The sequence below is a fragment of the Procambarus clarkii genome, chromosome 91 (genome assembly GCF_040958095.1).
Source record: "Procambarus clarkii isolate CNS0578487 chromosome 91, FALCON_Pclarkii_2.0, whole genome shotgun sequence".
NCBI lineage: Eukaryota > Metazoa > Arthropoda > Malacostraca > Decapoda > Cambaridae > Procambarus > Procambarus clarkii.
Window position 1 is genome coordinate 2,934,196 of NC_091240.1, and position 27,775 is coordinate 2,961,970.

General features: G+C 38.6%; 1 protein-coding gene across 4 annotated transcripts; it reads right to left on the bottom strand.

Moving 5' to 3' along the window:
* Window positions 1-4,494: 4,494 nt before the first annotated feature.
* Window positions 4,495-27,655, bottom strand: TSG101 (tumor susceptibility gene 101). Of its 4 annotated transcripts, XM_045767894.2 has the most exons (10): window positions 27,505-27,655; window positions 24,490-24,574; window positions 23,744-23,809; window positions 23,100-23,165; window positions 15,374-15,537; window positions 13,513-13,651; window positions 11,435-11,697; window positions 7,943-8,170; window positions 7,609-7,745; window positions 4,495-7,089 (listed from the first exon to the last, which is right to left on the bottom strand). In XM_045767894.2, the coding sequence occupies exons 1-10, from the start codon at window positions 27,553-27,555 to the stop codon at window positions 6,903-6,905; spliced, it is 1,386 nt and encodes a 461-aa protein (XP_045623850.1). In that variant the 5' UTR covers window positions 27,556-27,655; the 3' UTR covers window positions 4,495-6,902. The 4 variants fall into 4 exon arrangements, with proteins under 4 accessions (XP_045623850.1, XP_045623852.1, XP_045623851.1 ...); XM_045767896.2 differs by lacking the exon at window positions 23,744-23,809; XM_045767895.2 differs by lacking the exon at window positions 23,100-23,165.
* Between the last annotated feature and the right edge of the window lie 120 nt (window positions 27,656-27,775).

Sequence of the window (27,775 nt, forward strand, 5' to 3'; positions counted from 1 at the left end):
TGTGATGTGTGTCTATGTATGTATTAACACGATGTACTGAATGGGGTGAGAATAGCTTGAGCTACCTCATCCCTTTGTGTGTATTTTACATCAATAAACTTATTTCAATTTCAATTTCAATTCCATTAGCATTGGTGCAGCAAACTTTAATATGCACTCTTTTTTTTAATCTTGTCCTCTGTTTAGGTAGCTGTGAGCCTGGAAGTTGGGTGCTGGCCGCGCTGGTAAAGATGTAGAAGGGAAAGAGGAGTGGAGACCCAGATGTTAGGTGGAAGGGGAACGTGTTGGGGAGTGCGTGAAGGAGATATGGAATGGGACAGAATTTGTGTGGGAAGCTTTTTGGATAAATTTGAATGAAAGATGTAGATTGATTAGATATGAGCGGTTGGCTGATGAGTTTGGTCAGCGAGGGGGGGGGGAATGTATTCACCTAGTTGTGCTTGCAGGGGTTGAGCTCTGCTCTTTCGGCCCGTGCGGGCCACTCAACTGTCAATCAATCAACTGTTACTAACTACTAATATTTTTTCTCACACACACACACACAGTTAGCAGCCCGTAGCAGCTGTCTAGCCCCCCAGGTACTTATTTACTGCTAGATAATAGGAGCATCAGGGTGAAGTAAACTCTGCCCATCTGTTTCCGACGGCTGCGGGGATCGAACCCCAGCCCCTAGGTCCACGAGTCTAGAGCGCTGTCCACTTAGCCACCAGACCCCTGGTGATGTGGAGGTGAGGCACTGGTTTATTGTCCTGCCTTTACCGGGTCCTTATTGTAAGTTAATGATTGGTTTGTATTCTACCAGTCTCTTGCTTCCCTGTCATAGCTGAACGATTTCCTGGTAATCGTTCCCGTCAATCTCACTGGAGGGTAGAATTCATTCCTTATTTGCAGGCGATGAGTCACAATAACGTGGCTGAAGAATGTTGACTAGACCATACACTAGAAGGTGAAGGGACGACGACGTTTCGGTCCGTCCTGGACCATTCTCAAGTCGTTCCTTCCTTATTTTTTCATATAATTTTCCAGCTAAACTCACTCTAGTCTTCTATGTCAGTAATAGCTCACTGATGTCAGTAATACATTACACTGATTTTGTTTCAATTAGAATTTAGGCCAACAGCCTGTGCTAAAACAGTGATTTATCCTAAACTAACAAAGAATATTGATGTAATGTAATTTACAAAAATACAAGTTTTTATATGTGCTGTTATGTCCCCAGTCTGTACACTTTCATAAATAGTAGAAGAATTACAGTACACTAACGAAGTAATAGCTGGAGACATTATTATATGAGCAACTATTGGAAGGAGGAACTTGTGTCATTAAGACAGGACGAAAACGAGTAATAGCATATTTAGAACACTTAAAGAATGCTCGCGCCAAGGAAGCAGTCACTATAACGTCAATGTTAGGCTACTCTGAACATGAGAACACATTGGCCCCAAGTAGTAAAAAAACATGGTAATAAGAGACGAAAATGAGCTTTGCTCTGCAAATTGTGGAACTCCTTTTGTGAGAGATTAATCCAAAAAGTGGAAGTGCTGATTGCCGGCGATGAGTCACAATAACGTGGCTGAAGTTATGATCACCGGTCTCCGTGGTGTAGTGGTAAGACATTCGCTTGGCGTTACGTGAGCGCTTTGTCATGGGTTCGTATCCTGGCCGGGGAGGATTTACTGGGCGCAAATCCTTAACTGTAGCCTGTTTAATTCAACAGTAAAATGAGGTTGTAAAAACGATTCTTCGCGGCGGGGATCGTATTCCAGGGACCTGCCCGAAATGCTACGCGTACTAGTGGCTGTACAGGAATGTAACTCTATGTAACAGACCACACACCAGATGAAGAGACGACCTCTCTTCATCGTCTGGTGTGTAGTTTGGTCATAGAGTGCTGATTATTCAAGGCCCAACAGCCAGTAAGGCTGTTGTAAGGAATACATTACCAGTAAGTAAGGAATACTACCTACCAGTAAGGAATACAAATTAAGCTGACTGCTTATAAAGGCGCAGCCATATAGATATTTTTGGATTATTAGGACTATGTGATCTTAAGAGGAACTTTTCGCCAGTTTACCCTCACATCTCGTTTACTTCCTCTGTTGCCTAGTCACCTCGTTCCTATCCAGCACTTTCCTCATTCTCTAGCTTCTTCCCTCTGGTTGTACATCCTACATGTTCTGTTAAACTTCAAGCTATTTTCTTTTCTCCACATTTAGCATAATTTCTGAGCACCCTTGCCATCTTTATGGTGCAGATTGCAAGTGTCCACAAACACCCTATTAACATACTTAATATTTTCCACTTGTGCACAAGCTTCACCATGGAACAACACCCTTGTCAGTGGTGAAGGAGATAAGAGGATAGGAGTGAAGGGCAAGAGTGGAGAGAGGGAAAAAGTGTGTGAATATTTGTTTTATAAGATATAAACTTTTACAATTTTTGAGCCAAACTTGAAGTTTTTTACCAACCTGCAGAACTTGACAGTAATCTTCCACTGACTAGCACCTTGTTCCTTGAGTCACTCTGCTATCTATACCATCTCCAGGAAGGTCGGGGCTCCTATAAGCATGTACCGCTAGCCGATCACAAAAAAATGCAATACAGTACTATGCAAGGACTGGAATAAAAATACCACTTACAAGTTTATATGATAATATTGATGATAGATGTCTCTACAAGAATAAAAGCTGTGTAGTGTTTGAGGAGCTTCAGTCATATGTCACCAATCACAGAAGGCCCATATAGTCTAGCATACGATACTTAGTTTGAATTAAAAGTCTAATTGTGTAAATTTTAACATGTTTTTTCCAAGAAAATAAATTTATAATCTTTTCTATATAAAAAAAATGGTATGGGGGTTAATAAACATTCTTGACTACTTGGCCAGTCAGCAAGTTTGTCAAGAGGGTCCATCACACATCTACCTGCTTATAAGTGCAAAACACACACACACACACTACCTGTTGAGTATACAACTCCTCTCACTCACACATACGTATACCCGTTACTTGATCAAAAACAGATCACACATGACACCATGTTACTATATTTGTGCTTTTAGTATGTTATCCACAAAGATTAGTACACTGTATATCCATACAATTGCTACATTGGCCATAAAGAACCTGCTTGTCATCATATACAAAACATTTATTCACATTTGTATTTCCTCACTTTAATAAGTACCACCTTTCAAATTAATACAAATTTTATAACTGCTGAAGAGCATATCCAAGTTATATTCCCAGTCAACTTGAACAGGTTCAAAATCTCAATGAACACAAATAAAATTAAGGATTTTTGCATATCTATTCCTCTCCTAATAAAACATTTTTTTTTTTATACAAGATGAAAGCTTTTAAAATTTGAAAGCATCACTAAGGGTTAAGAATATGTAATGAGGCAAGGCAATCCCATTTCATTTTGTGACGGCAAATGAATGTTGAGAAATATTAATTTAAATTTATTATAATATATAAATTTGATTATAAAAATCTTTTTTAATATTTCTACAATGCATGTATGCACTTACATATTTAATTTATACTACACATATTTGTGCACTAAAAAAGCACGCTCGCGTTTGGAAAAAATTTGTCGGTTCTAGACGTATTAGATATTAATTATTTTACCATTTCAGAACTTACTTCTGTGAGAGGAATAGGCAGAGGATATTTTAATACTAGGAGTAACTATTTTATTTCTTCAGAAATCAGTCTTATCAAACAAATTACAATCCATACCAACTCCTCCACAGGCACTCGATATACATTTGCTAATTTCACTACTTGCACATCCTTGTAATATCCACCACTGGCACTTTACAACACCCTTGCCAACATTATTGCTAGCATTTGCAATACCACTGCCACCCTTGACAATGTAATTCTTAGTAACTTTCCATTAGTTACTAAACATTATAAATCTTGCAATCTTTAAAATTACAAATTACTACCTTCAACACACTTGCAACTATAAATAATTACGATCGTGCATTTATACAAATTAATTACTGTCAATGCCAATACACTACCAAAACTTGTAATAATTTTAAAATTATCATAAAACTGTCCTGCTAAGCTACCGTAAATTCTTTTTATTTCATAAACAATTAGTAGTACTCTCATCTATACATCTATGGCTAGGAGGAAATTCTCAAAACTTTACAAGAACCCTTCAATTAACAGACTGTGTGTAAATTTTTAGTCACCTACATGTTAGAATTCTTTTACCCACAAGTGTTATTATATACATCATTCATTGTTTACCCGAAGAACAAAAAAGTGATGTGAAAGTGTTAATGCTGAAGTGTTATGCTATATTTCTTAAAATACAGCGGTCGCCTTTACCTAGAATGCTGTCTCAAATCACAAAAGAAGCAATACTACTCTCGGACTATTCTCAACAAAATCAAATGCATTGCAAGATAAAATGCAGCAAGACATACTGGAGTGCCGACACTTAGGTATAAACGAAGATAGTACTGACAAGTAGTTAGTCACTTAAACTTTATTTATGAGAAAGTACTTACAAAATCAAAAGAATTCAAAATACAAAGGGATGCTCAACATGAATGGAAATGCTACACAAACAGTCTTGAATCAATTATACATATTAAAGCAAAAATGTGCAACTTCATATACAGTATTACAGTTTTGTCATGAGTATATTCAAGTGACTTAGAAAAAATATTTCCTGGACCAGAGCAACAGCTCCCTGGGACACAATGCATTGGTCAATATTCCCAGTGCCAATTATGCCCTCTTCATTCAGCCATTAAAGCAAATACAATGCATTGCAAGTGCATTGGTCATTATTCCTGGAGCCAATTATTCACCGTTCAGTCAGCATTTAAAGCAAGCACAATGGAACATGAGTGCGAAGATTTCTTTGGCAAAAGTTCATTCTGCTGTTACATCTTCTGGTCTTGGCCACTTGGACATGGTCAGTGGTCTAGACATGTAGACTTTCCCTATGCTGTCTTACTCTTGCACTCAGTAAGAAGAAACAATAAAATATAGCACATGTAATATATCATGTGCGCAATATTTCATTTTAATCAGTTTGCAGATAACGTTTCCTAAATCAAAAAACCAAACGATATAATACTGAAACATCTTATATAATAAAACAAAACACCACAAATAATATGCATAACACAGACTGTGAACTTGATAATGCAACTCGGCAGTGCAGACATGACTTACTCCACGACACAACATGCACGTGTGACATGATGCAACTGTGATGATGAAGCACCCAGTTAATGCAGAGGCAGATACTTGCTACAAGGCATGCATAATGTAAACCCATCCTTTCCCTACCTGAGTCAGAGCAATCCCCACAAATATGCAGACTCCTCCAAGTGCCACTGCTACACTTTGCCCCCAAAACTAAACTAAAGCACATACAATTAGGTCTGAAAGTCCTCCAAATAACTTTGAATACTCTTGAATAGTGATATTCCTTCTCTGAAACCTGAGGTACTGATTACTATACATTCCCTGTTTTAGGACATACTAAATCTACAACTGCATTTTTCTCCTATCTCTACAACAGGTGAGCTTCTGGTAAATGCAGTGTAGCAATAATGTAGGAGAACTATTAGAATATATAATACATTAATAGTGGCAGATCTTTTGAAAAGTTCTCACATTCAAGCTCTCTCAAAACACACGTCCACTTGACATTTCAACACTCCAAATAGCTAACCTTGATTGCAAAGGCAAAACAGTAACACTACTAAGCCTATCAGTCATATATGGTATTAAAAACAAGTAACAGTGATAACTGGAAAAATATGATAGATATAATATAAACAGACAATTGTGACAACTTTTGTGTAACAAAATTAATAATAAATATTTAGTGCAATTTATATTTTCTATGGTTAAGGAAAATTTTGAGTGTATAAGAAACACAAAATTCAATTGAAGCACATGAAAGAAGGTATAATTACAGTGCAATCATCATCAAGCAAGCAGTGCCCCCATGTGTTCATACCCATGATCTATGTCAAACCCAAACTAATTTAGTTAAAATTACTGTACTCTAGTACAGACTGCACTTACTAAATCCTTTCTTAATGGTCAAAGCATGAAATAAAATGCTGGAAAAGATGAGAACTTTAGCCACTTTGAGATGTTAAATTCTTAACAACAATGATCACTATCCCCAGCAACCCCTAGCAGGACGTGTCAACGCGTGACAACTCGTGGTAAACACGTTTTGCTGCTTAATTTCACAAAACAAAATATGAACTTAAAGGCATATAAAAATTCCTTTATTTACACTTCGTGGAATTGTATTTCTGTGCAAAATTAAGAAATAAAGATTCTGTTTACTAAACGTCATGAGTTTATATAATTATTAATGGCTGAGGCAATATTAAACACACCTATTACAGGAATTACCATTTGGTTTTTAGATAAAACCCTAATTGAATCTGCTTACATTTTCTTATGATTTTTTTAGAAGTTTAATCATTTTTTAGTGTGAACCATTTGTTAAAATTCTACAATGGAAATACAGTAATGATCCAAAATATGTAACCAATGAAATGTGATGGATGAACATTAACACAACAATAACTGAATGTGAAGGCCTACTTGCAACACACGACCCTGTGATGTGTAGGCCTACTTGTAACACACAACCTTGTGATGTTCCGTAAAACAACCACAGATGTGGTTGTAGGTGGAGAAATTGCACATCTAAAAATGGCAACAAGCGATGCTGACTGTATAACCAGGCAAATCTTGCTCTAAAACCATATTCTAATACCATATATGATACTTAACAAAACTTAATTTACAAAACTAAAAGGATGATACATCTAGCTCTGCCTCTTAACAGATTCAACCATTTTTAGCCCTTCATTTGCATTTTATGATTTCCACAACTTAGCCAGCCATATTGCCCTTGGCTCGACACTTGATCATTGTTGCACGCAACTGAAACTGCTTCCTAGAAAGAGAGCGGACATGCTTCAAGAACAGGTCCAAATCAATCACATCTCGTCGTAATGCCTCGCCCAAGTAATAAATAGCGTCCTGTGTAGCTTGGTCCTCAGCATATGCATTTAATAGCCTGAAACCAAAACACATTTAAATATAACTAGAAAAAGTGTTAAGATAGCTTGGGCATAAGCAGAGAATAAAAATGGAAAGGATAAACAAGACAAAAGGTGAAATAACCTAAGAAGTGAAAATGGGAGCTTCATAATGCAAGAAAGAAACGAGAGAGTGTGTAGGTGGATCGTGTTTTGTAGAGAGGATGGTTTGCACTTTTCCAAGGACATAAGACATGGAAGACATGTGAGAGAAGTGGAGTGAAGCTGACTGGATGTTAACAAACAAGATATGCAGGTTCCAAAAAATCAAAACTACCATCATATGTAAAAGCATTACAAACTAACTTAATGGCAGATACTGAAAATGAATAAAAGTCCTAGTTCTTAACACAATAGAGAACATGTCATTATTAAAAGCACAATGCACTTTTGTACTGATAAATTCCATAAAAATACTTATGAATAAAAAATCCAAATCACAATTTCTCATTAGTAAAACAATTTCTTGTTTTACTAATGAGCAATTATATACATACTGTTTGTAAAGAGGAGCGGTGGTGGTAACTGCCTCGTCAACATCTAGAGGCTCTGTAGCAGATGAGAGCCGAGACAGCACAGATTTGATTTCTGCTTCCCTCTCCCTCAGTACTCTTACATTCTTGTCTAATTCAGCCTAAAACAGTAGAAAATCAATATATTTGAGCAAACAGTCGATTAGGTCATGTCTAAACGATGTTTTACCTATGGTAGAACAATAAGAATGATACCCGTTTCCTTCCAATGCTGGCCCAACTTAAGAATGAAATCCTTTGCACTTCAAATATACTGTACACATGTATTATGCAACAAAATAGCTTTCACGAAATTTACCTGTTCCTGTTCTAATTTGCTTATCAGTCCCTCAACCTTGGTCTTGCCTTCATTAAGGTCAGCTTGCTGCTGCCTCAATACAGAGACCTCGGCTTGAGCACCTCCATAGCTGTCACGAAGTTTAGCACGAACCCGGTCGCTTACAGCCGAGATTAGCGATGCACGTATGTGCTCCTCTGTTATAGTGCCAGTACTTGCAGTTGTTGTATTTGTCTCAGTAGTTGTGGGCTGCAAGACAAACTAGTTATAAGGCCAACTCACAAATGAATAACACAAAACATCATTTGTATTATTTATAGGAGGGAGACATGTATGAGGGTTTGCATTAGTTTATTAAAGTGCCAAGGCAAGTTAACTCATTATTATACGTACTGGAACATGAACATAACATTTAGGACTGCAATAGCATTAAAACCATCTGCCGTCAAATTCCACATTTTGGTTTGCCAATATGCTGGGGCTCAGACAGCCTCAACAATGTATCCACAAAGGAAAAATTAAAAAAGTGACTTAGGAAGGAAAATAGATAAAACAAAATTTCAAACAAATATCTGGCGTTGTTATCAACTTTTATATTACAAATTTTAATTCTAAAACCCTAAAAGAAATTAAAATTACAAACCTTTGTATTTATCATAAAAAACCAGCATTGAATGAAATAAAACGCTATTTTCTGGGTGAGACCTGGAGGTTTCCCGGAGCTATATCGGGCTGATGTGTATATATATTAGACCGTGGCAACAGTCAATCAATGGCGTTCCAAGCCTTCAAGGACTAGCGCCAGAACTTGGCCCCCCTCAGAGAGGCACAAGGAGCAATGGCCTATAGACACCCCAGTGTGGTTGGGAACAGTCTGTATCTGCCATCTACCAGTTCAGGCACTCAGAAAGGTAGGAATCCCCCCCCCCCCCAAAAAAAAATACAGCTGGTGAAAAATTGCTAGCCGAAAGCCAAACAAGCAAGCAGAACTCCCCAATCAGAAAACAAGCAAACAAGCATAACGTCACTACAGCCGCTGCACCGCTGTCTGCACAACTCCCCCCCCCCTTGGTGGGGGGGGGTACCAGGGGGGGAAGGTGAGTCCCAGACTTCCCACGCTGGCTACTCAACCCCAGTTCAGAGGCCCTCATCTATAACACAAATGGGGCAGCTGCAGGGCATCTGGAAAGACAACCAACCAAGCGCATTGCAGCAACCAAAACCTCGCATGCAACGCAGACGCTGCCTGCACCCAAATATCAGTAACAGTGGACTGGAGTACATGCATGGAATACCACTCGCAAAACTCCGAGTCAAAGATGTCATTGACCCAACAGGCAGCATGGAGGAGGCAAAGATGGTGAATGTCACCCTGAGACAAGGGGACAGAGCAACCTTCAAACTCGCACAAAGCGAGGTGGGACTCGGAGGTCTCGTCCATCGGATTAATGAGCCCCAATGGGGGTTTCCAGGGCCCCTTAGGCTGTCTGCTAAGGAAAGCCCAGGCAAGGTACTGCTAACCGGTTATCCCAGAGCTACCAAGCAAACACACTAAAAGCTGAACCCCTGCGACGTGTATAATCACGGGGACCTAGAGGAGGGCCATCAAAAATACAAGTGGACCTACAGTCACACAAGGCAGACCCCCAGAAGGCAAACAAAACAAAAAGAAAAGAAAATCCCCGCAAAAGCACAACGTCCACAGGGGAACAAAACTGCCAGCTATGTGTATACAGTGGTACCTCGGAATGCAAGTGTCCCTGTATGCGAGTTTTTCGGAATACGAGCAGGATTTCCTCGAAAAATATGTCTCAGAACGCGAGGGTTACCTTGGGACACGAGTTTGTTGATACGCGTACAGGCCGACCCCAGCGCGTGGTGGTTCGGCGATCGTCGCCCCTCCACCCCTCCGCCCCTCAGTTTACCATTGTCTCGCGCCCAGTGACTACCCCACATCAATTCTTCTCGCGGATTTTTGGTGATTTGACTACATAATTTGTTATTATATATCTCACCATGGGTCCCAAGAAAGCCAGTGGTAAGGATAAAGGCCAGAAAGCCCATGTGAGGATGACAATAGAGGAGAAACAAGAGATCATTCGGAAGCATGAGAACGGTACACGTGTTGTTGAACTTTGTAGGCAGTACAACAAAGCCACATCAACAATATGCACTATACTTAAGAAGAAAAATGAGATTATGAGTGCTAAAGAGGCAAAAGGAGTCAGAACAATAACGAAACAAAGACCACAAATACTTGAAGTGGAAAAGTTGTTATTAATTTGGATACACAAGGAGTTAATGGGTGACAGTGTTTCGGAGGCCATTATTTGTGAGAAAGCCAGGGTTTGGACAGATTTGTGGTGAGGAAATCGAGCAGTGAGCCTCAACCAGGACCTAGTGGCACTCAGATAAAACGTCCCAGGGAGAGCACATCAGAAAGGTCTTCACTGCCTGATGTGATAATGGAAGGGGACTCCCCTTCCAAACAGTAACTCCTCTCCTCCTCCCCCCTCCTCACCATCTTCCATACGCCTACAGCATTCAACCGCAAGGTAAGTAATAACTTGAACATAGTTTTGTAGGTTCATTTAGATGAATTAGGTATAAAAATTTAGTTTGATGTGAGGTTTTTGGGGTAGTCAGGAACGGATTAATTCATTTCCCTTTATTTCTTATGGGGAAATTAGCTTCGGTATACGAGTTTTCGGAATACGAGGCGTCTCCAGGAACCAATTAAACTCTTAAACTGAGGTATGCCTGTATCAGACAGCTGCACAGTACTTTGCGCCCCAGCCAGTGACGATACTACCTCCTAACCCAAGATTCAGATTCAACTTGTTTAGCACTTCATTTGCATTTTATGATTTCCACAACTTGATTTCCAATAGAGGCAGGAACAACCCCAACTGACCCCAAGGGTGGGCAATCACCGAGCAGCAAAAGAACCCTGTGGAGGTAGCTCCCGAACGGCTTATGGAAGATAACCCTAAACTGCAAGGGTAGTACTGTACTTACAGGGCACCTAGGGAAGGGGGGACCCTAAGCGCATGCAGCTCCAGTACTTCTGGAATTACTCCTGGTTCGCACACAACCACACCACAGCACACCACCACCAGGTACAGCTATGCTCAAGGATTGGAGCCCGAGTCGATCGACCGCCACCCAACATAACACCTTCAGAACTGGGGTTGGGTAGCCAGCATGGGAGGTCTGAAACACCCCCTCTCTCCTCCTGGGAAGGTGGGAGTTGCGCAGACAGCAGCGTGGAGGCTGTGGTGTCATGCTTGTTTGCTCGTTTTTTGATTGGGGAGGTCTGCTTGCTCGTTCGGCTTTCGGTTAGCAATTTTTGCCCAGTATAGCTCCGGGAAGCCGTAGCGGCTCTTCACAGAAAAAAAAACATTCAAATAGGGCAAGTTGATTACTAATTTTTTTGTCCTTTTAAAACCTCTTTACCCATGGATATACTTCACACTTAACAGTTTATCAGCACAAGAGTTAAGAAAGATTCACCTGAGTAGGTAGGTTCGAAGAGGTGGTGGATGGATATGAGGGGTATTGTATTCCAGGGGTGTATGGTGGGGGGTAGGTTGCAGGGGGTCCACCAGGCTGGGAAGGTGGGTACCCTGTTGAGCTAGTTGGGGGATAGACTGGATATGGGGTACTTGTGGGTGGATAGCCAGGTTGTGATGGATAAGGCGGATACGCTCCGGAAGCGGTTGGCTGAGCTGGGGGATATGGCAGGCTTGGACCACCTCCAGGCATTGGCATATATCCTGCAAAAAACCAGCGTTGAATGTAATGAAAAACCCATTTTCTGGGTGAGCCTGGAGGCTCTCTGGAGCTATCGGTCTGATATGTGATATATTAGTCAATGGAGTTCAGCCTACCGGGGACCACGAGCCAGAACCTGGCCCCCTCAGAGAGGCAAGGGGAGCAATGGCCTCTGGAAAACCCATCCTGTGGTTTGGGGTATTCCTTCTATGCCATCAACTGGGGTTAGGAACCCAGAAAGGTAGGCATAACAAAACAAACCTCACTTGGTAAGTGGGGTTTGTTTTGTTACGGGTTTTGTCTGGGTTCCTAACCCCAGTCGATGGCATAGAAGGAATACCCCCAACCACAGGGGGGGGCTTTTCCAGAGGCCATTGCTCCCTGTGCCTCTCTGAGGGGTCTACGGGCCAGATTCATGAAGCAGTTATGCAAGTACTTACGAACGTGTACATCTTTCCCAATCTCTGACGGCTTTAGTTACATTTATTAAACGGTTTACAAGCATGAAAACTTCCCAATCAACTGTTGTTACAGTATTGTTATAAACAGCCTCCCGGTGTTTCGGAGCTCATTAACTGTTTAATAATTGTAAATAAAGCCACCAAAGATTGAGAAAAGATGTACAGGTTCGTAAGTACTTGCGTAACTGCTTTGTGAATCTGGCCCCAGGTTCTGGCTTGTGGTCCCCGGGTAGGCTGAACTCCATTGACTAATGCCCTATAATAATGTATCGCATATCAGACCGAAAGTTCCAGGAAGCCGACAGGGCTCCCCACAGAAAATGTAAATAAAAGTAAGCTGTCTGATATTGAGTATTCAGTAACTTACTAGTTTATATGTTGTCTAACAGATCTTTAATCCAGTCCCTGAAAGACACTAAGAAAATGCATATATGCTGGTTAGCACTGTATAATTGACTGGCCACATCTGTGGTAGAAACTAAAAATCTAAAAATGAACAAAATCACAATGGCAAATAATGTTACAAATTATACACACATACATAGTAGGTACTTGATACAAGCATCAAAGTCCACTATGGGCTCACCATACCCAAGGCTACTTGGAACTTTTGTTCCAAGTACCAGTAGCTGAATCTACAACAACAACAACAACAGATGTGTTTCATAAAAGACATTAGCAAATTTGGTACAAATTAAATTAAGGTTATATTGAATAATCTTCTATTCCAAAATCAACTTTTCATTCCTCTACCATTAAAATATATATATCTAAACATTACTAAAAAAAAAAACACTTCTTAACCCCCTAAAAAATATAAAATTAAGCGAAATAAAAAAAAAAGTGTCTTTCTGGGTTACGAAAACTAAACCACACACCAGAGGATGAGGAGACGACGACATTTTGATCCGTCCTGGACCAGTAACAAATTGACAATCAACTTGATAATGCTCCAGGACAGACCGAAATGTCGTCGTCTCCTCATCGTCTGGCGTGTTGTTTTGTTCTCATATCGTGAGAGTGGCCTCCGCCAAAGCCAAGCTGTCAGTGGTTTCCATGTAATTAGCCCCAACTTGGCCTGCATAACATCGATAATGCAAATTTCCTTTGAATTTAAGTGCTTCACCTATTTTGGCATTAATGTTTTATCTTACATCAAGGCCAAAATATGTAGCTCAAGGAGACTATTGCCCTGCATTTATCAGAAAAACAACTTATTGTATTGCATTATATTCTACACCTTGATATACAATTCAACAATGGGTGCTAACTGGCAGGCCCAAACACTCCAAATCCAAACTCAAGCCCCATTTATCCCACAATGTACAGACTCATATATATGGAGAGAGAGCACACCTGGAGGGTTAGTAGGGTATGGCGTGGGATACGGTGATCCTGTGGCGGGCTGTGCACTCTTAGGCTTGGAGTATACTGGTGGCATTTCACTGAATGTTATGATCATAATCTGGATAAGACCCGGCAAATCTGATGAATTCTGAAAATAAAGTCACTTTCATCTGTAAAGATTGAAAAAAGCTTAATATCATAGTAGAAAGTTTTCTCTGTAAACTTCATACGAGTGGTATAAAATACAAGGGATCTATGACCTACGTAACAGGAATACATAATGTAATGCCTAAAAGAAATAAGCAATGATTTCACAGAGGAAATTAATTGAAAAGGCAGATGTTGATCCATATCCACTGAACTATGAAATTAGGTTAGGAAAAATAAGTTTTCAGTATCTAGAAAAGTATGAGATGAAGATTGGAACAAGAAAGTGTACAGGGTGTTTCAAAAGCCTGGCCACAGAGATTGCAGATTCCTAATATCTGTACATTCCAGATAAGGATAATGACATCACTTTACTCCTCAAGAAGAATACTTCTTCCTTACTCATCTCATTTTCTTTCAACCTGGAAAGATAGTTCTGGTGGCAAAGACTGACAAATTCTTAGAGGTACATATTTTAATTTGTTTACTTCAACAGTTTACATTTACCTTACTGCTGTTAGCCACAAGTTTAATAATCTTCATTAAAAGCAAACACTGGTCATATTCACAATGCAATCACATTATTGTGTTGTATCAATGAGAAAACTGGTAGGAGCCACGAGGAGGATTCTAACTTGCTCACTAGGTACTCCCAAGCTGGTGCCCTAGACCACCACACCAAGACATGGTCAAAAGCAATTCAACCAGGGATTGCACTGAACCCTCTAGGATTCCTGAAGCTTACAACTGAAGCCCAAGCAGGGTTTTAAGCATTGCCCCCATTTACTCTGGCTAATAGTCCAGTAGTTCTCCAACGCTTCTCGACAAATACACAAATTGTGTACCAAATTCCGAGATCAGACGACGCATTGAAGTGTCATTAGAACCTAAAATAAATAATTGTGGATGCCATTAAAATGTATCATCAGACTGTTCAAGTGTTAACCAACTGTGAGACTACTGTGTGTGAAAGGTCAAGGAAGAGATCAGGTTCAACTCCTTGTGCCTTTCAACCCCTTTTCCTAATGCTTTCCTTCTTTTCATTCCTAATGAAAGCAAGTAAACTGAGCAGTTGAAATACCTTTCAAAGTAATACCTGTAGCCCTTCATTTCAACTATTATTTAGTCCCAAATAAATACAAAAATTTCCGCTGACCTAATTACACCAGCCTAAACTATATTACTATAGTATTATGTTATGAGCAAATGTACAATACCTCATTTTGCATGAAAATTAAGCATTGAATACAAGGTAAGAGAGACAATTAGGGGTAAACAGAGAACAGAAGTGTAATAAGGGTGAACAGAGAACAGCAGTGTAATAGCTGTAAACTGAAAACAGCAATATAACAAGGGCAAACAGAGAACAGCATATGTAATAAGGGCAGAGAACAGCCATTTTAATAAGGGCAAAGAGAGAATAATAATGCCATAAGGGCAAATAGAGAACAACAATTTAACACAGGCAAACAGAGAACAAATGTGATAAGGGCAAACAGAATTGTGTCCAGTGTTCACTAAAGGCTAATCATAGCTACAATAATAAATATCTACAATTATAAGTTGTGAAATCAACAAGTGAATAATCCCCATCTCTTTGGTCAAATAGGTTGACCATAGAGATGGGGGATACAGTGCACATTAAAACTGACAATTGCCAAATTATTTGGCTTTTAAAAAGGCAAATGGAGGAGCTACATCTGAAGGTCAAAAAGCCCCTTACCAAGTTCCATTCGTGTAAATAGGGAAGATACACTTTCCCGTTCTGGTCGACATGACGAGAGGCCTTGATGAGCATGTCTGGAGTTGGCTTGACATATACCATGGGAGAGGAAAAGGGATGGTTGTCCAACAGCCATATGCAGATTGGAATGTTGTAAACTGCACCTGAATAATACGTAAGATGCCTTTATAAGATAACCATGCACAGGTTTACAAGAAGTCAAAATTGCAGGCAAAGCTCTGAATTTGATTTTGAGTAACAACAATTAAGTATATGAATCATGACCCCCTAGCCATCAAATTTTACTGCAGTATTAAGAATAATTTGTCATTTACACTAACTTATAAATTTGATAAGATCAAAAATATAAATAAAATAGCGGCCAAAACTATATTAATCAAATGTCCTTTGTGCTACATTAAAATAAGGGACAATAACAAGGATTTATAATATCAGCAGAACTATTGTATTTTTATCACAACACTCACTTTGCCATACCCTACACCTGTAATTTATGTTTCATATCCCAAACTGCATTATCAGCATAAGCTTAAGAGTAAACAAAATTAATAATAATTTAAGTGAAAAAAACATTAACACAGAGACACACGCAGCTACCAACACATAAAAAAATTAACCCCTTCGCTCCATCGTGTAGATTTGATTCTCTAGTGTCGTATCGAGCAATTGCTACACATCTGCAATATGACTTCAATTTGTGGGTAATACTGACCACTATTAATGGCACATTCATTTTCCATTCTGTTAGCCTTCAAAAAAGTGTATTATAGATCTTCGTGTAAAATTATAAATTTATAACCGACGGTACCCACGTCACGAGGGATGCCAACTTGTGCAGAAGTTAAGGCAGAGATCAAAGATTGTTTATCAGATGGTGGGCGAGGGAAAGGGAGTTATGATGGATACAACACAAAACTAGTTAAGTGACAGGGTAGGTGGAGCTTATATGATGCCAGCAACATACTTCATACTTCGACATTAAACACTTCAGTCAAGAAAAGTATTTAATTTTTCATTTAATACTAGATTGCAAGTCATCATCCTCTCTGCCTGGCTTCGAGATATCCGAGACATTACCGTCATCTCCATTGTCAGTGTCTTGCCATTTTAAACCTTCCACAACAACGATGTCATATCTTCCCCCCCACTAATCTTTGAGGCACGAGGAGTTCGATGATGCATGCTAGAGGGGGTGGAAGGGAGGGGCTTGGCAGAAGGGGGGATAAAACACCCAATTGGTTTGTGACAGGGAGGGGGGGAGGGGGCTGGGTGGAGCTTACGTGATGCCAGTAACATTCTGGGCAAGATAAGCACCTCGCCTTCACAAAGGTAATCACATTACTCAGGGAAATAACTGAGGCACTGATGTGCCAGGTATGTCAATGTATTCTTGAAAACAGGTTTGTGACAGACCCAGCACATCAGGAGTGAAGGGGTTAAACCACAAAACTACAAATAAAAACATATTTACATTATAATCCAAGAAACTGTCAAATTATAAACAAAATAACAACAAGCATGCCTTAAACAATGTTAGCTGAAGCAAAGCATATAACCCACACTGAAAGTAAAAACTTATTACAAAACAAAGGTCCTCACTGGCTTTAGCAGTCAAAATAAAGTGTCAAATGCATGCAGAAAACTACACCATAAAAAGCAAAAGTAAAAGTTGGCAAACTACTCGTGCAAACAGTTTCACGCTCAAGTGCAAACAAAACAATTCAACAATCCCCAAACCTAACTAGCTAAACAAGAATCAGACTAAAAAAAAATACACGTAGTCACATACACTGCCTTCATTAAATCCAATAACCAAAAAAGAATGCTAATAAATTCACATAAACTAACATTCATTGTTAACTAGGTTACATTTTGGAAGCTAAAACAAACAAAATACAGTATTCATATCTAGAGTATTATAGACCACAAATTAGGGATGATGATCAGTGCTCTATTTTAAACAGCACTTAGGGCAGAGAGTTCGCAAAACAAATAATTTAGCATTCACCTCCCCCAAAGCATGAAAGCATACATGTCTGCATTGTCTTCTGTAAGCCAATTTCTCCATTACCTTTGCTACTCTACAAAACAGTGACAAATAAAAGCATCAAAAGGTTCTCCGTAATGAATATTCACAATGATCGCCGCCTTGCTGTAGTAAACGTCTTAGGCCCAAAATAGCAGAATTTTTTTCCCCACATATTAAAAGTTGAGAAATTAAAACTCCCTTATAAACATACTTCATTCCACCATATTTGACATTCAGTTATAAATATCGATAAACATTGCTTCCATAAAGCATAGCTCCGGTAACCAGAAAAATAGTTCAACACCTGAGTTCTGGTCCAAAAATATCAGATTATAATTATTCCTTTAACAGTTTTATGCTCTGACTATTACTTTGAAACTTTGGAGCTTGAGCCTTAATAGGCAATCTTTTTAACATAGTGTACACTGCAAGTAAGATTTTAAGAACACTAATTCACACCACTCCTGTCAGTGTAACTGTCGGATATGGTATATCTAGAGTATTCATAGCAATATTGCATAATTAAGAGCCTTATCTCTATTAATCTCTACAATCATTATAATTTTGTCCCTAAATTTGCCATCGTTTCCCAATAATACCAGCAATGTATTTTGCGAGGTCTTTATGGGAAATTAACAGAAGCCCCCCTGAATCTATACCAACATTTCATTGCTAGGAATATTACTAATGCCACTCGTATTGGAGTAGATCGTCTCTGAACAAACATGATCAAGACAGAAAAAAGACAGAAAAGCAGAAGGCTCTTCCCCTACCTCTCCTCTCCCTAAGGTTCAAACAGTTGGCAGGAATAAAGGAACTGAAATAAAACCATGCCATACTGGAAAATGACCAATGAAATTTAGCAAGAAAAGAAGAAATTTTGAGCCTATCTTGTAACTACTATACTACCACCACCACCACCTTTAATGACTAATAGACAGTTTTAAAGTTATGTTCCTTGAAAAAGTACAACAAGATTAAAACAGTACACCCATATTAGAGCGCATCTCAATTTATCAACGTTTTCTAACATATACAAATTTATTCTTTAACTATTTATTACACCAGAACCATAGCCGACCCCAAGACTTCTGTCACTGACAGGAGAAATGACACGAACATGTGACATACTCTACAATATAATGGTACTTATTGACCTAGAGAAAACTACAAGTGTTACTAATGAGTCTAAATTCTGTTACTGATGCATTACTATCAAAACTGGCATTAATGTGTGTATTGTTGCCTATTTTCTGTGGAGTTGCATAAACTGGCATAAAAAGTGAGAGGAACGAGAAGGAAAAGGAGGAAATTCCTTCTTCTAGGAATTACCTCCTCTCACCTACTCCTCACCTCACCCTTGCCTTACTTATGCCCGTGCCTCCCTCGCTCCCATCACAATCGACTTGATAAGGTCTAGGATGGACTGAAACATCGTCGTCTCAACATCTTCTGGTGTGTGGTTTGGTCATCAGTGAGAAGAACTTTTTGGTAGGATGACTATACTGTAATACTGTAATGAAATGTAGTAGAGACTGGCGAGGGGTAAATGGGAATGTTTAAGACCGACATGGGAAAATGTTAAATGGTGAAGAAGAGATAAGTGAAGAGCATATATATATTTCTTGTTATATAGTCTAATGGGAGGAAGTTACTATTGGAATTGATGATGGCAGAAGAGTGCAAATAATATGCCAATTGATAAATTTATGAAAGAGGAGAATACATCAATGACGAACCTGAGATATGTAAAGCTACAAGTGTCAAAGTACAGTATATGCATAAATTATTTAATGTAGTGGAAAAAATAGAATGGTGTGTGAGAGGAATTAGTTGACTGGCATTTAACAATGATACTGTTTTAGAGGACTGAAAGATGTGACACAATAAATAAAATAAAGGAGAATATAGGAAGTGTGTCAGAAATTAATGAGGCATAAATTTATCAAATGTAATAGGGAAGGTACAGAACATGGTAAGATATTGACTGGAACAAAAAAAAAAATTAGAGAGAAATTGATCAGCAATAAACAGGTTTAGGTTAGTGGTAGAAGGTGAGTGTAGATCAGTTATTTCCATCAAGACAGCTAGTAGAGAAAGCACATCAGAAAGATTTTAAGATGTCCAAAGCTTCAGAAGAATAATACAGTATAAGGATAATAGAGAAGGTTTTTTTTTTTTTAAGTAATAAGCATTCATGGAGTTAGCCAAGTTTTGTTAAGTGCTGTGAAATGAATCTATTTAGAAAATAGTGCAATGCAAGAGTTAAGAGGTTATCTTGAGATGATTTCGGGGCTTTTTAGTGTCCCCGCGGCCCGGTCCTCGACCAGGCCTCCACCCCCAGGAAGCAGCCCGTGACAGCTGACTAACTCCCGAGTACCTATTTACTGCTAGGTAACAGGGGCATTCAGGGTGAAAGAAACTTTGCCCATTTGTTTCTGCCTCGTGCGGGAATCGAACCCGAGCCACGGAATTACGAGTCCTGCGCGCTATCCACCAGGCTTTCGTGGCCCCTCGTAATTAGCTAATTAATAAAAAGGTAATTAGCGACATACTTTATATTAAAATAGGTGTACACCAGGATTATGTTGTGACCACTTATTCAGTATGACATGAGGTGAAGGTAAGGCTGTTAAGAGAGGTATGTAAACACTGTATAGGCCTAATATTGAGTATTTACTTCCCAAAACAGAAATCTGGGAAGTCTGTGTCCTATCCTGAGGGCATTTAAGACTTTGATGAACAAAGAGGTATGCTTCCATGCACCCTTTGCAACAATTGGAACGGCACGTCTTGTTAGTGTCATGTGGCTTGAAGATGATGGCTTAGCTAGTGCAGTCACAATGGGTCAAACAAATTTGTTAGTTTTTGGAGGGTCATACATTTGCGTTTAGTGGTAATGCTAGGAAATGCAGGTTTGTAAAATTGGCATGTTTGGTGTCGAATCAGAGAATTGAGATCGCCTTTGACGAGTTCTTGTGCTACTTTATTAGTATTAAGTTTCATCCACTTTATTTTCTTCCACTCTTCATATAGTGGGAAGATTCATATGCAGGCACCTTCACACAATTCACACTTGCAACTCTGTCATCACAGTCTTCATAGTTGTGTTATGTCGAGTAGATGCTGCATTTTCCCCATTACAAACTACAGTACCATTGATTTGAAAGAGCATTCATTGCTGAAGCACTACCCGAGTGTATGATTCACAATTAAATATACACTAAAAAGATATTTATCAGCGTTATTAGCTTGCAAAGATAACAATGTCTTGTGACACTTTTTGTCAATCATACAGGCATGGATGGCTTGTAGGTCATTATTTTAGAATCAATTTATTTTGTGTGTTTATGCTGTGTTGAGCAATGATGGGGTTAAGTCAGTTCATAAAGACTAATCTGCAGCCTGAAAGGCAGTGGATGTGATAAGGATCAACTTGGATTCTTTTACCTTGCTGATAAGTGGCTTTGGTTACTACATTTAGCAGGTCCTTGTTGATAACCTGGAGACTGGTTCTATTGTTAGCTTGAAAAATATGTCTAGCAAGAATATTAACTCACTGTACAGACCAGCTGCAGATATTGGTCCTGATTGCACTTTGTGTGCCCTATGTTTGTGATCTTGGCCCTGTTAGCTATGGTAGTAGTCAGAAAGTGGGACTTTTGCCAATTCTATATGATGCTAATATATCAATGTGTTTGGAAGATATGGTAAACTGACAAGTCTCCGAATCTTGGATTTATTTTCCTACATTGCTGTCTTATTTTCCTCTGGACTATTCTCTCTCTACCCAATGAAAATTGTAAGTGGGGTAATAGTGGCAGGAGCACAAAAAAATTAAATACTAGAACCTAATAATATTTCCAACAGTATATGATAAGCAAATGAACTCTCTTTTCCAACCCTTTTAACTGGAAATGCCGGCACAAATCTCCAGGCATCATCACTATCCCATCTGCTTTCACAGGTTGGGGAGGCACCCACACACAAGAAATAACAATCATCATATGAGGGTTTGAGATACCTGTATATGAATAACTGGGCTACTAGGTGGGACATAAGGAACTAGAACTTACTACTCGGTAATCGCTGTTAGGCAAGTGCTCTACCTTACACGCTAGGCAGCATCACAGAACATTAGTACCACAACATACAACCAGCCTTTCATGCTACATTCCACATTCAGTAGCCATTTCACCACAAGTAAAAACCAGTTCCGATATAAAAATTGCATTTATACCTCCCAAAAATCTACTTCCACGCAGGTCTTGTTAAATAGATTCTCCCCCATGTTAGGCAGGTGGAAGACTAGCAAAATACTGTAAAGCTACTTTTATCATTACAAACTTTTGGTTACTTAAAATCTTTCTAAGTTGTGACTACAAATTATTAAAGCCAAAGATGCAAAACAAAAGAAATTTTAATGCTAAAAATACACACAATTCAGGTTAATGATGGGTACATTTCAGCTACACCCATTTGAAACAAGCCCAACCACTTGGGCTGGACGGTAGAGCGACGTCTCGCTTCATGCAGGTCGGCGCTCAATCCCCGATCATCCAAGTGGTTAGGTACCATTCCTTTTTCACCATCCCATCCCAAATCCTTATCCTGACCCAATTCCACGTGCTATATACTATAGTTGTAATGGCTTGGCACTTTCCCTGATAATTCCCTCCCTCCCATTTGAAATAAAAAAAAAATATATTTTTATATTATGAAATTGAAGAGCTGTATGTAAAAGCAAGGAAAATACCCTGAAATGTAATAATCTCATTGTCATGTGCTAACCTTAACTAAAACCCATATGAAGAAATAATCTGAATACAAAAACAATACAAAAATCATCATACATCATCTATTATATTGGCCTAGTAAACGACCTAGGAGGCAAACCACATGATATTCCCCCTTTCCCATCATGGCTGCTAAAGGTAACGAGGTGGTGAGCTGCATTTCCCCCGGCAGCTTGCAATGCAATGACATTAAAATCATTTGGCACCAATCAGCACTGAAATGCTGGCCAAAAAAAAACACATCTTCATTTGATGCATACTGCTGAAGCAACTTAAAATTAATGCATCACATGATGAACTTACTGTAATTTTACTCAACGAAAAATATCACTGTAACGCTCCTGAATATTACTCAGTTTATTAACCATTTTTTTAAGTATAGTTCACAGTAAAACTGCCAATACATTATCCACAAGTCTCCCAAATTTCTACAAAAAGCACCCTCATAGGCCCTAATTAAACACGCTTCGTAGAATTGTCTTAGTTGTGATGCATTTATTTTTAATACAGATACATTAATGAATATTTTATACATGCAACAGTTCAAAGATTTAATATCAAAATGCAAAGGTTACAGGATTACAGGACAGCAAAGAGTGGTGCAGGAGCAGCAGCGTTATGAGGTAAGAACCAAGGTAGGGGGAACCCATGCATCTTTCAAATCCCTACTATTTTCAAGAATTTTCAACAAAAGAGTACCCTTAGTGCCACAAAATGTGCCCAGAGACTAGTAATATTTTGACTGCTCTCAGTTTTTCTTAAAGCTGAACATTTCTAGCTTAGACTCCAGAGGGACTGTCTATATGGACTCTAAATATGATCAGTACTGCTTATTATTGCTTGCCTCAAGTTAACTAAATAGCCACACCCCACACCATACCTTTATACGTAACAGGTATCGTGCCTTCAAGACACAGTAAGTAGCGTGAAGTGCCACTGCGGAATACTTGCAAAGAAAAAAGAAAAAATACAGTGAGGGTTGAGTTGGCAATGCCAGGACACACAATGCTTTGTTCACTGAAGCAAGAATACTTAGAATGCCATCATTCATTAGAAAACTAATTGGTCAAACAATAAAGGCAAGTAGATAAACATTCTAGGTACTCTCCACTATCTTTGAACTCTGCTAATCCATAAAGTACTGAATGTTTTTAATGTACAGCTTCAATGAGCAAGCTGTGAAACATTACACTGGAAATGAGGTATCAAAACATACAGTACCTTATCTATGAAACTAAGGCATCATTTGAAGGAAACACATTAAACTAATTTAGTAGTCCATTGGTAAGAATCTCAACAAAAGGTAACCTGTTTCCTTGAAATGATACTGATAAACCACTTACAAGATGACAGCCCATCTTGAGGCTTGAGACGTTTGGTCATGACCACACATTTTGAATAAACTATACAGAACTGGCTCAAACTTTAAAAAAAATATATAATTTAGTTCTCAAACCCAGGATGGTACACTGCCAAACCTCAAGCCACGTGAGCATCAGTGGTGTTGCTAATACGCTCCCTCACCTTTGTAACGGACTGGGATCGTCCCATCTAGGTTCAACAACTCTCGATCGGTGCCATCATTAAAGACTAAAAATACAAGAGGTAAAAAATAGGTAACCTTTATTTGCCAAACAAAGAGTTTATTAAGATCTTCCACAATTTATGCTTGACACAAGATTGATAAACAAAATATCTTAGTACAGTACATAAATACAGGAAAAAGTAAACCTGAAAAAAAATTAATCCAATATAGAGTACTATATTTTTGAAGAATTTGCTGTAGGCAAATTACACTGGATTTATTATAGCCATATTGTATTTACAACAAAAAAAAAATAAAAAGGAAAAAAAAAAAGCAATAATTAGTGATAATCTGCAATGATTTAACAAAATGGGTCATTCAAGTTAAAGAAATTTATTTAAAGATATTTAGAGATACAGTACTCTAGTAGATTTTGGAACCCATAACAGACATCCATCCCCTTTTGGTGGAATCGAATCAAAAGCTTAAACTGTACCCAAGACTCGTCAATGTCTCTGATGATGTCAATGTCATCAGAGAGCCAGTCTATTGCAATGCTAATATGGTACTTATTAATTTAATAATAACTAACTACAATCACTGGCAACCAAACATGACATCTTGGATTGCCTAATGACAATACTGTATTTCTAAATACTCTTTCATACTGGCACCCCAACATTATGTTTAGATAAGGGCAATATTTCAGAATATTCTCCCATACAAGGTGACAGGCACACCTTACCAAACTTGTCAAGCTTTGGTGATAGTCCTCGATAGTTGTGGAGGGCTGTCATGACGTCCACCTTCGTCTTCTCTGCATTTTGATACTGGAAAACAAAATGTGCTTCAGCAACAGAAGCAGGAACGATGCAATTATACAGAGTGCAACTTAATTAAGAGGAACTAATATTCAAAGATTCTAAGTCTGTTTTCCAGCACCCCCAATGCTTTTGATATACTGTACAGTGCCCTACAGTACTGCAAGGCATTGTAACCTCTTAATTCAAAACGGTTTTATTCAAGACACTAAATGTTCTAATATCGTACAGTACAGTACTATGTTGTAATGGACTTTAAACTTATATCTGTTTAAATTTTGATCATTTCTTAAAAACAAATATGAAAAGATTTGTAGTGAATAAAATAAACCCTATGGTACACTGCACTCCTGATTAAATAAACCAATTTGTACTAGACCCCCCCATCCTGCACATACAAAATATTGTTGCATCCAGCTATTGCTCAAATTTGCCTATTATGATAGCAATTACTCTACTATACTGTCTTTTACTCTAAATAATTTGTTTTTATTTTAAAGAAAATAAAAAATGCATTATGCATAACAATTTTTTTTTTTTTACTTTTCTTTGAAGTGAAAATTGTGTTGCCTTGTTGCCCTGTAGTGTCCAAATGAATTCTCCCTATATTATAGAAGAGATTTCATGCTGCATATACTGTAACATACATTACTGTATTGTATTAAAAGATACGTAATTTACACGTGCAGTATCTCTCTTAAAAGGGCCATTTACATTAAAATACTTACTTGAGCTGATGTCAACCACCTCTACTGTATTGTACACTTGGAATGAGCTTGAAATCATTCATTTTAACCCTTCTACTGCATAACTCGTACAGGGATGGTCACACCATATCTGACCACACTACATCAGTCATAAAGGGATGATTTTATGTACCACGTGAGATTTAAAAGTCCCACGCATACACAGGGGCTCATATTTGCTTCCTCAGGCCTCCAGTAAACAGACACCAATTTAAATAATAAAAAATTGTGGGCACCCCCTCCCTAGATGTGAGGGCCTCATTACTGAGCAAGTGACTGCGGATAGCACATGCTGCAGCTCACAGTACCACTATGCAGCTTGTGCTCACAGCAATACTTAATGACAAAATAAATAACATTACTGTATTGTGCAATTAACGTGTCATAGAAAACCCTAACTGCAATAAAGACTATGTACAAGGTTCAGATATCAGTGAACACAATGCTGGTAATAATGTTCACAGTAGCAAGTGGACATTCACACCACACAACAGCAGTTTCACCCATCTACACATCACGTAATTTTCACAAATCTACACATCACAGGACCTCATGTTCCTATCAACGTTAAGGGCGAGTTTGTTAGCAGTTTGCCACCGATGGACTTTTAGTTCAGTATTCACAATGTTATTTAGAATAAGTGGGTTAGAGAAAATGAAGGTTGTGTCATCACCAAACAAAACTGGCTTGAGGTGTTGAGTGGCATTTGGAAGGTCATTAATGTAAATGAAAAAGAGGAATGGACCAAGTATACTAACTACCCTGAGGAACACCCAATGTTAGTTGGATGGGTGAGAGAAGTAGCGCCTTTCACAGAAACATACTGGAGCCTGTCACCGAGGTAAGATTTCAGGAATTGAGGGGGAGTGACCTCTGACTCAATAGTGTTGCAGTTTGAGAAGATCACTGTGGTTAACATCATCAAAAGCCTTTGGCAGGTCAACAAATGAACCACAACAGAGTACTGTACTCATGTTTACCAAGAGCCGAGTGTATTAAGTCAAGTATATTAAAAAAAAAAAGAGTATCACTGGTACTTTTTGGAGGGTCTGAAGCTATATTGGCAAGAGCTAATTATACTGTGTTTAGCTATACAGAAATAAAGCTCTTTGTACATTATTTTCAAATATTTTGGACAAGGTGGGCAGGTTTGATATTGGACTAAAATTGTTGACTTCAGTGAGATCAACAATTTTTATTGACTGATTACACTAGTTTTCTTTATAGAATATCAGGGAAGGTTCAGACTTCAAGTGACTTGTAGAGCAATGCAATAGCCATAACTAAAGACTGTGAAGTTTTTATGAATATTAGGGTTGGTATTTCAGCAGGGGTGCTTGAATTAGTTGAAAGTGAAAGGGTTACAACATTAACATCTGAGGAAATACTAGGAGATAGGTAGAGAAACTGAGGATGGCTGCCTCTGAAGTTGTCATTAACATTAGCTACAGGTGCTGGGATTTCATTTGTAAGGAATGTGCTAATGGACGAGAAGAAACTATTGAATTTAACAGCAGTGTCTGTGGCTGACAGCACTTTATTGTTGCCTGCTAGGAATACTGGCTTCCTAGTCAAGTTCTTCTTTGAACCTAATATGTTAAACAGTGTTATGTGTTTTATTCATGTCACCAGTTATTTGAATAACATTTATTTGCATAATTCAAATTCAAATGTTTATTCAGGTAAAGTACATACATACAAGAGGTGATACAAATATTGCTGAATTTATAGATAAGAGCTAGTACATACAATGCATGTATGTATAATATGTTTTGACTTTTCTAATCATCTTAAAAAGACAGTATTGAGGATTACCTCCTTGACACTTTTTGATAATGTCCTAGCCTATTGATATGCATGTTCTGCCTCAATCATTCACTGCCAATTATACATGTGTATTACATGTTTCTCACTGGTGTGACGTCACACATGTTTATGGGTAAAGCTCTGAGCCTTAATTCTTTCCTACATTAATATTAAGTGTCACACAAATTCCCAATTCACGTGACCCTTGAAATGGGTGAACCCGCATTATTATAAAATAAATATTATCCACCAGCGCCCGTTTAGGACACCAATATTGCGAACACTGAGAGGACAATAGTCATGACAAGAGGTGTAGTGCATCAGCCTCCGCTACTACAACGTCACTTCCCCAGGGCCTCACCACCTCCTTCCTGGCCTCTCACTCACCCTGTTGGCGACGGCCTGGGCCACCACCTGCTCGTGGTTCTGAGGTGACATGGCTGGGGAGGGAGTCTTGAGGGAGCCGAGGAGGTCAACACATTACTGTCATTACACTCTCTGGCCGACCAGATGATTCATCTTCTCTTATATCCCCCTCGCGTTCTGTATATCTACCGCTCTTACCCCACAAATTACTATACTTTCAGTCTATTATAATTATTATACCATCAAATTATTTGGAATTTAAAGATTTTTATACACAATACTTATAAGCTAA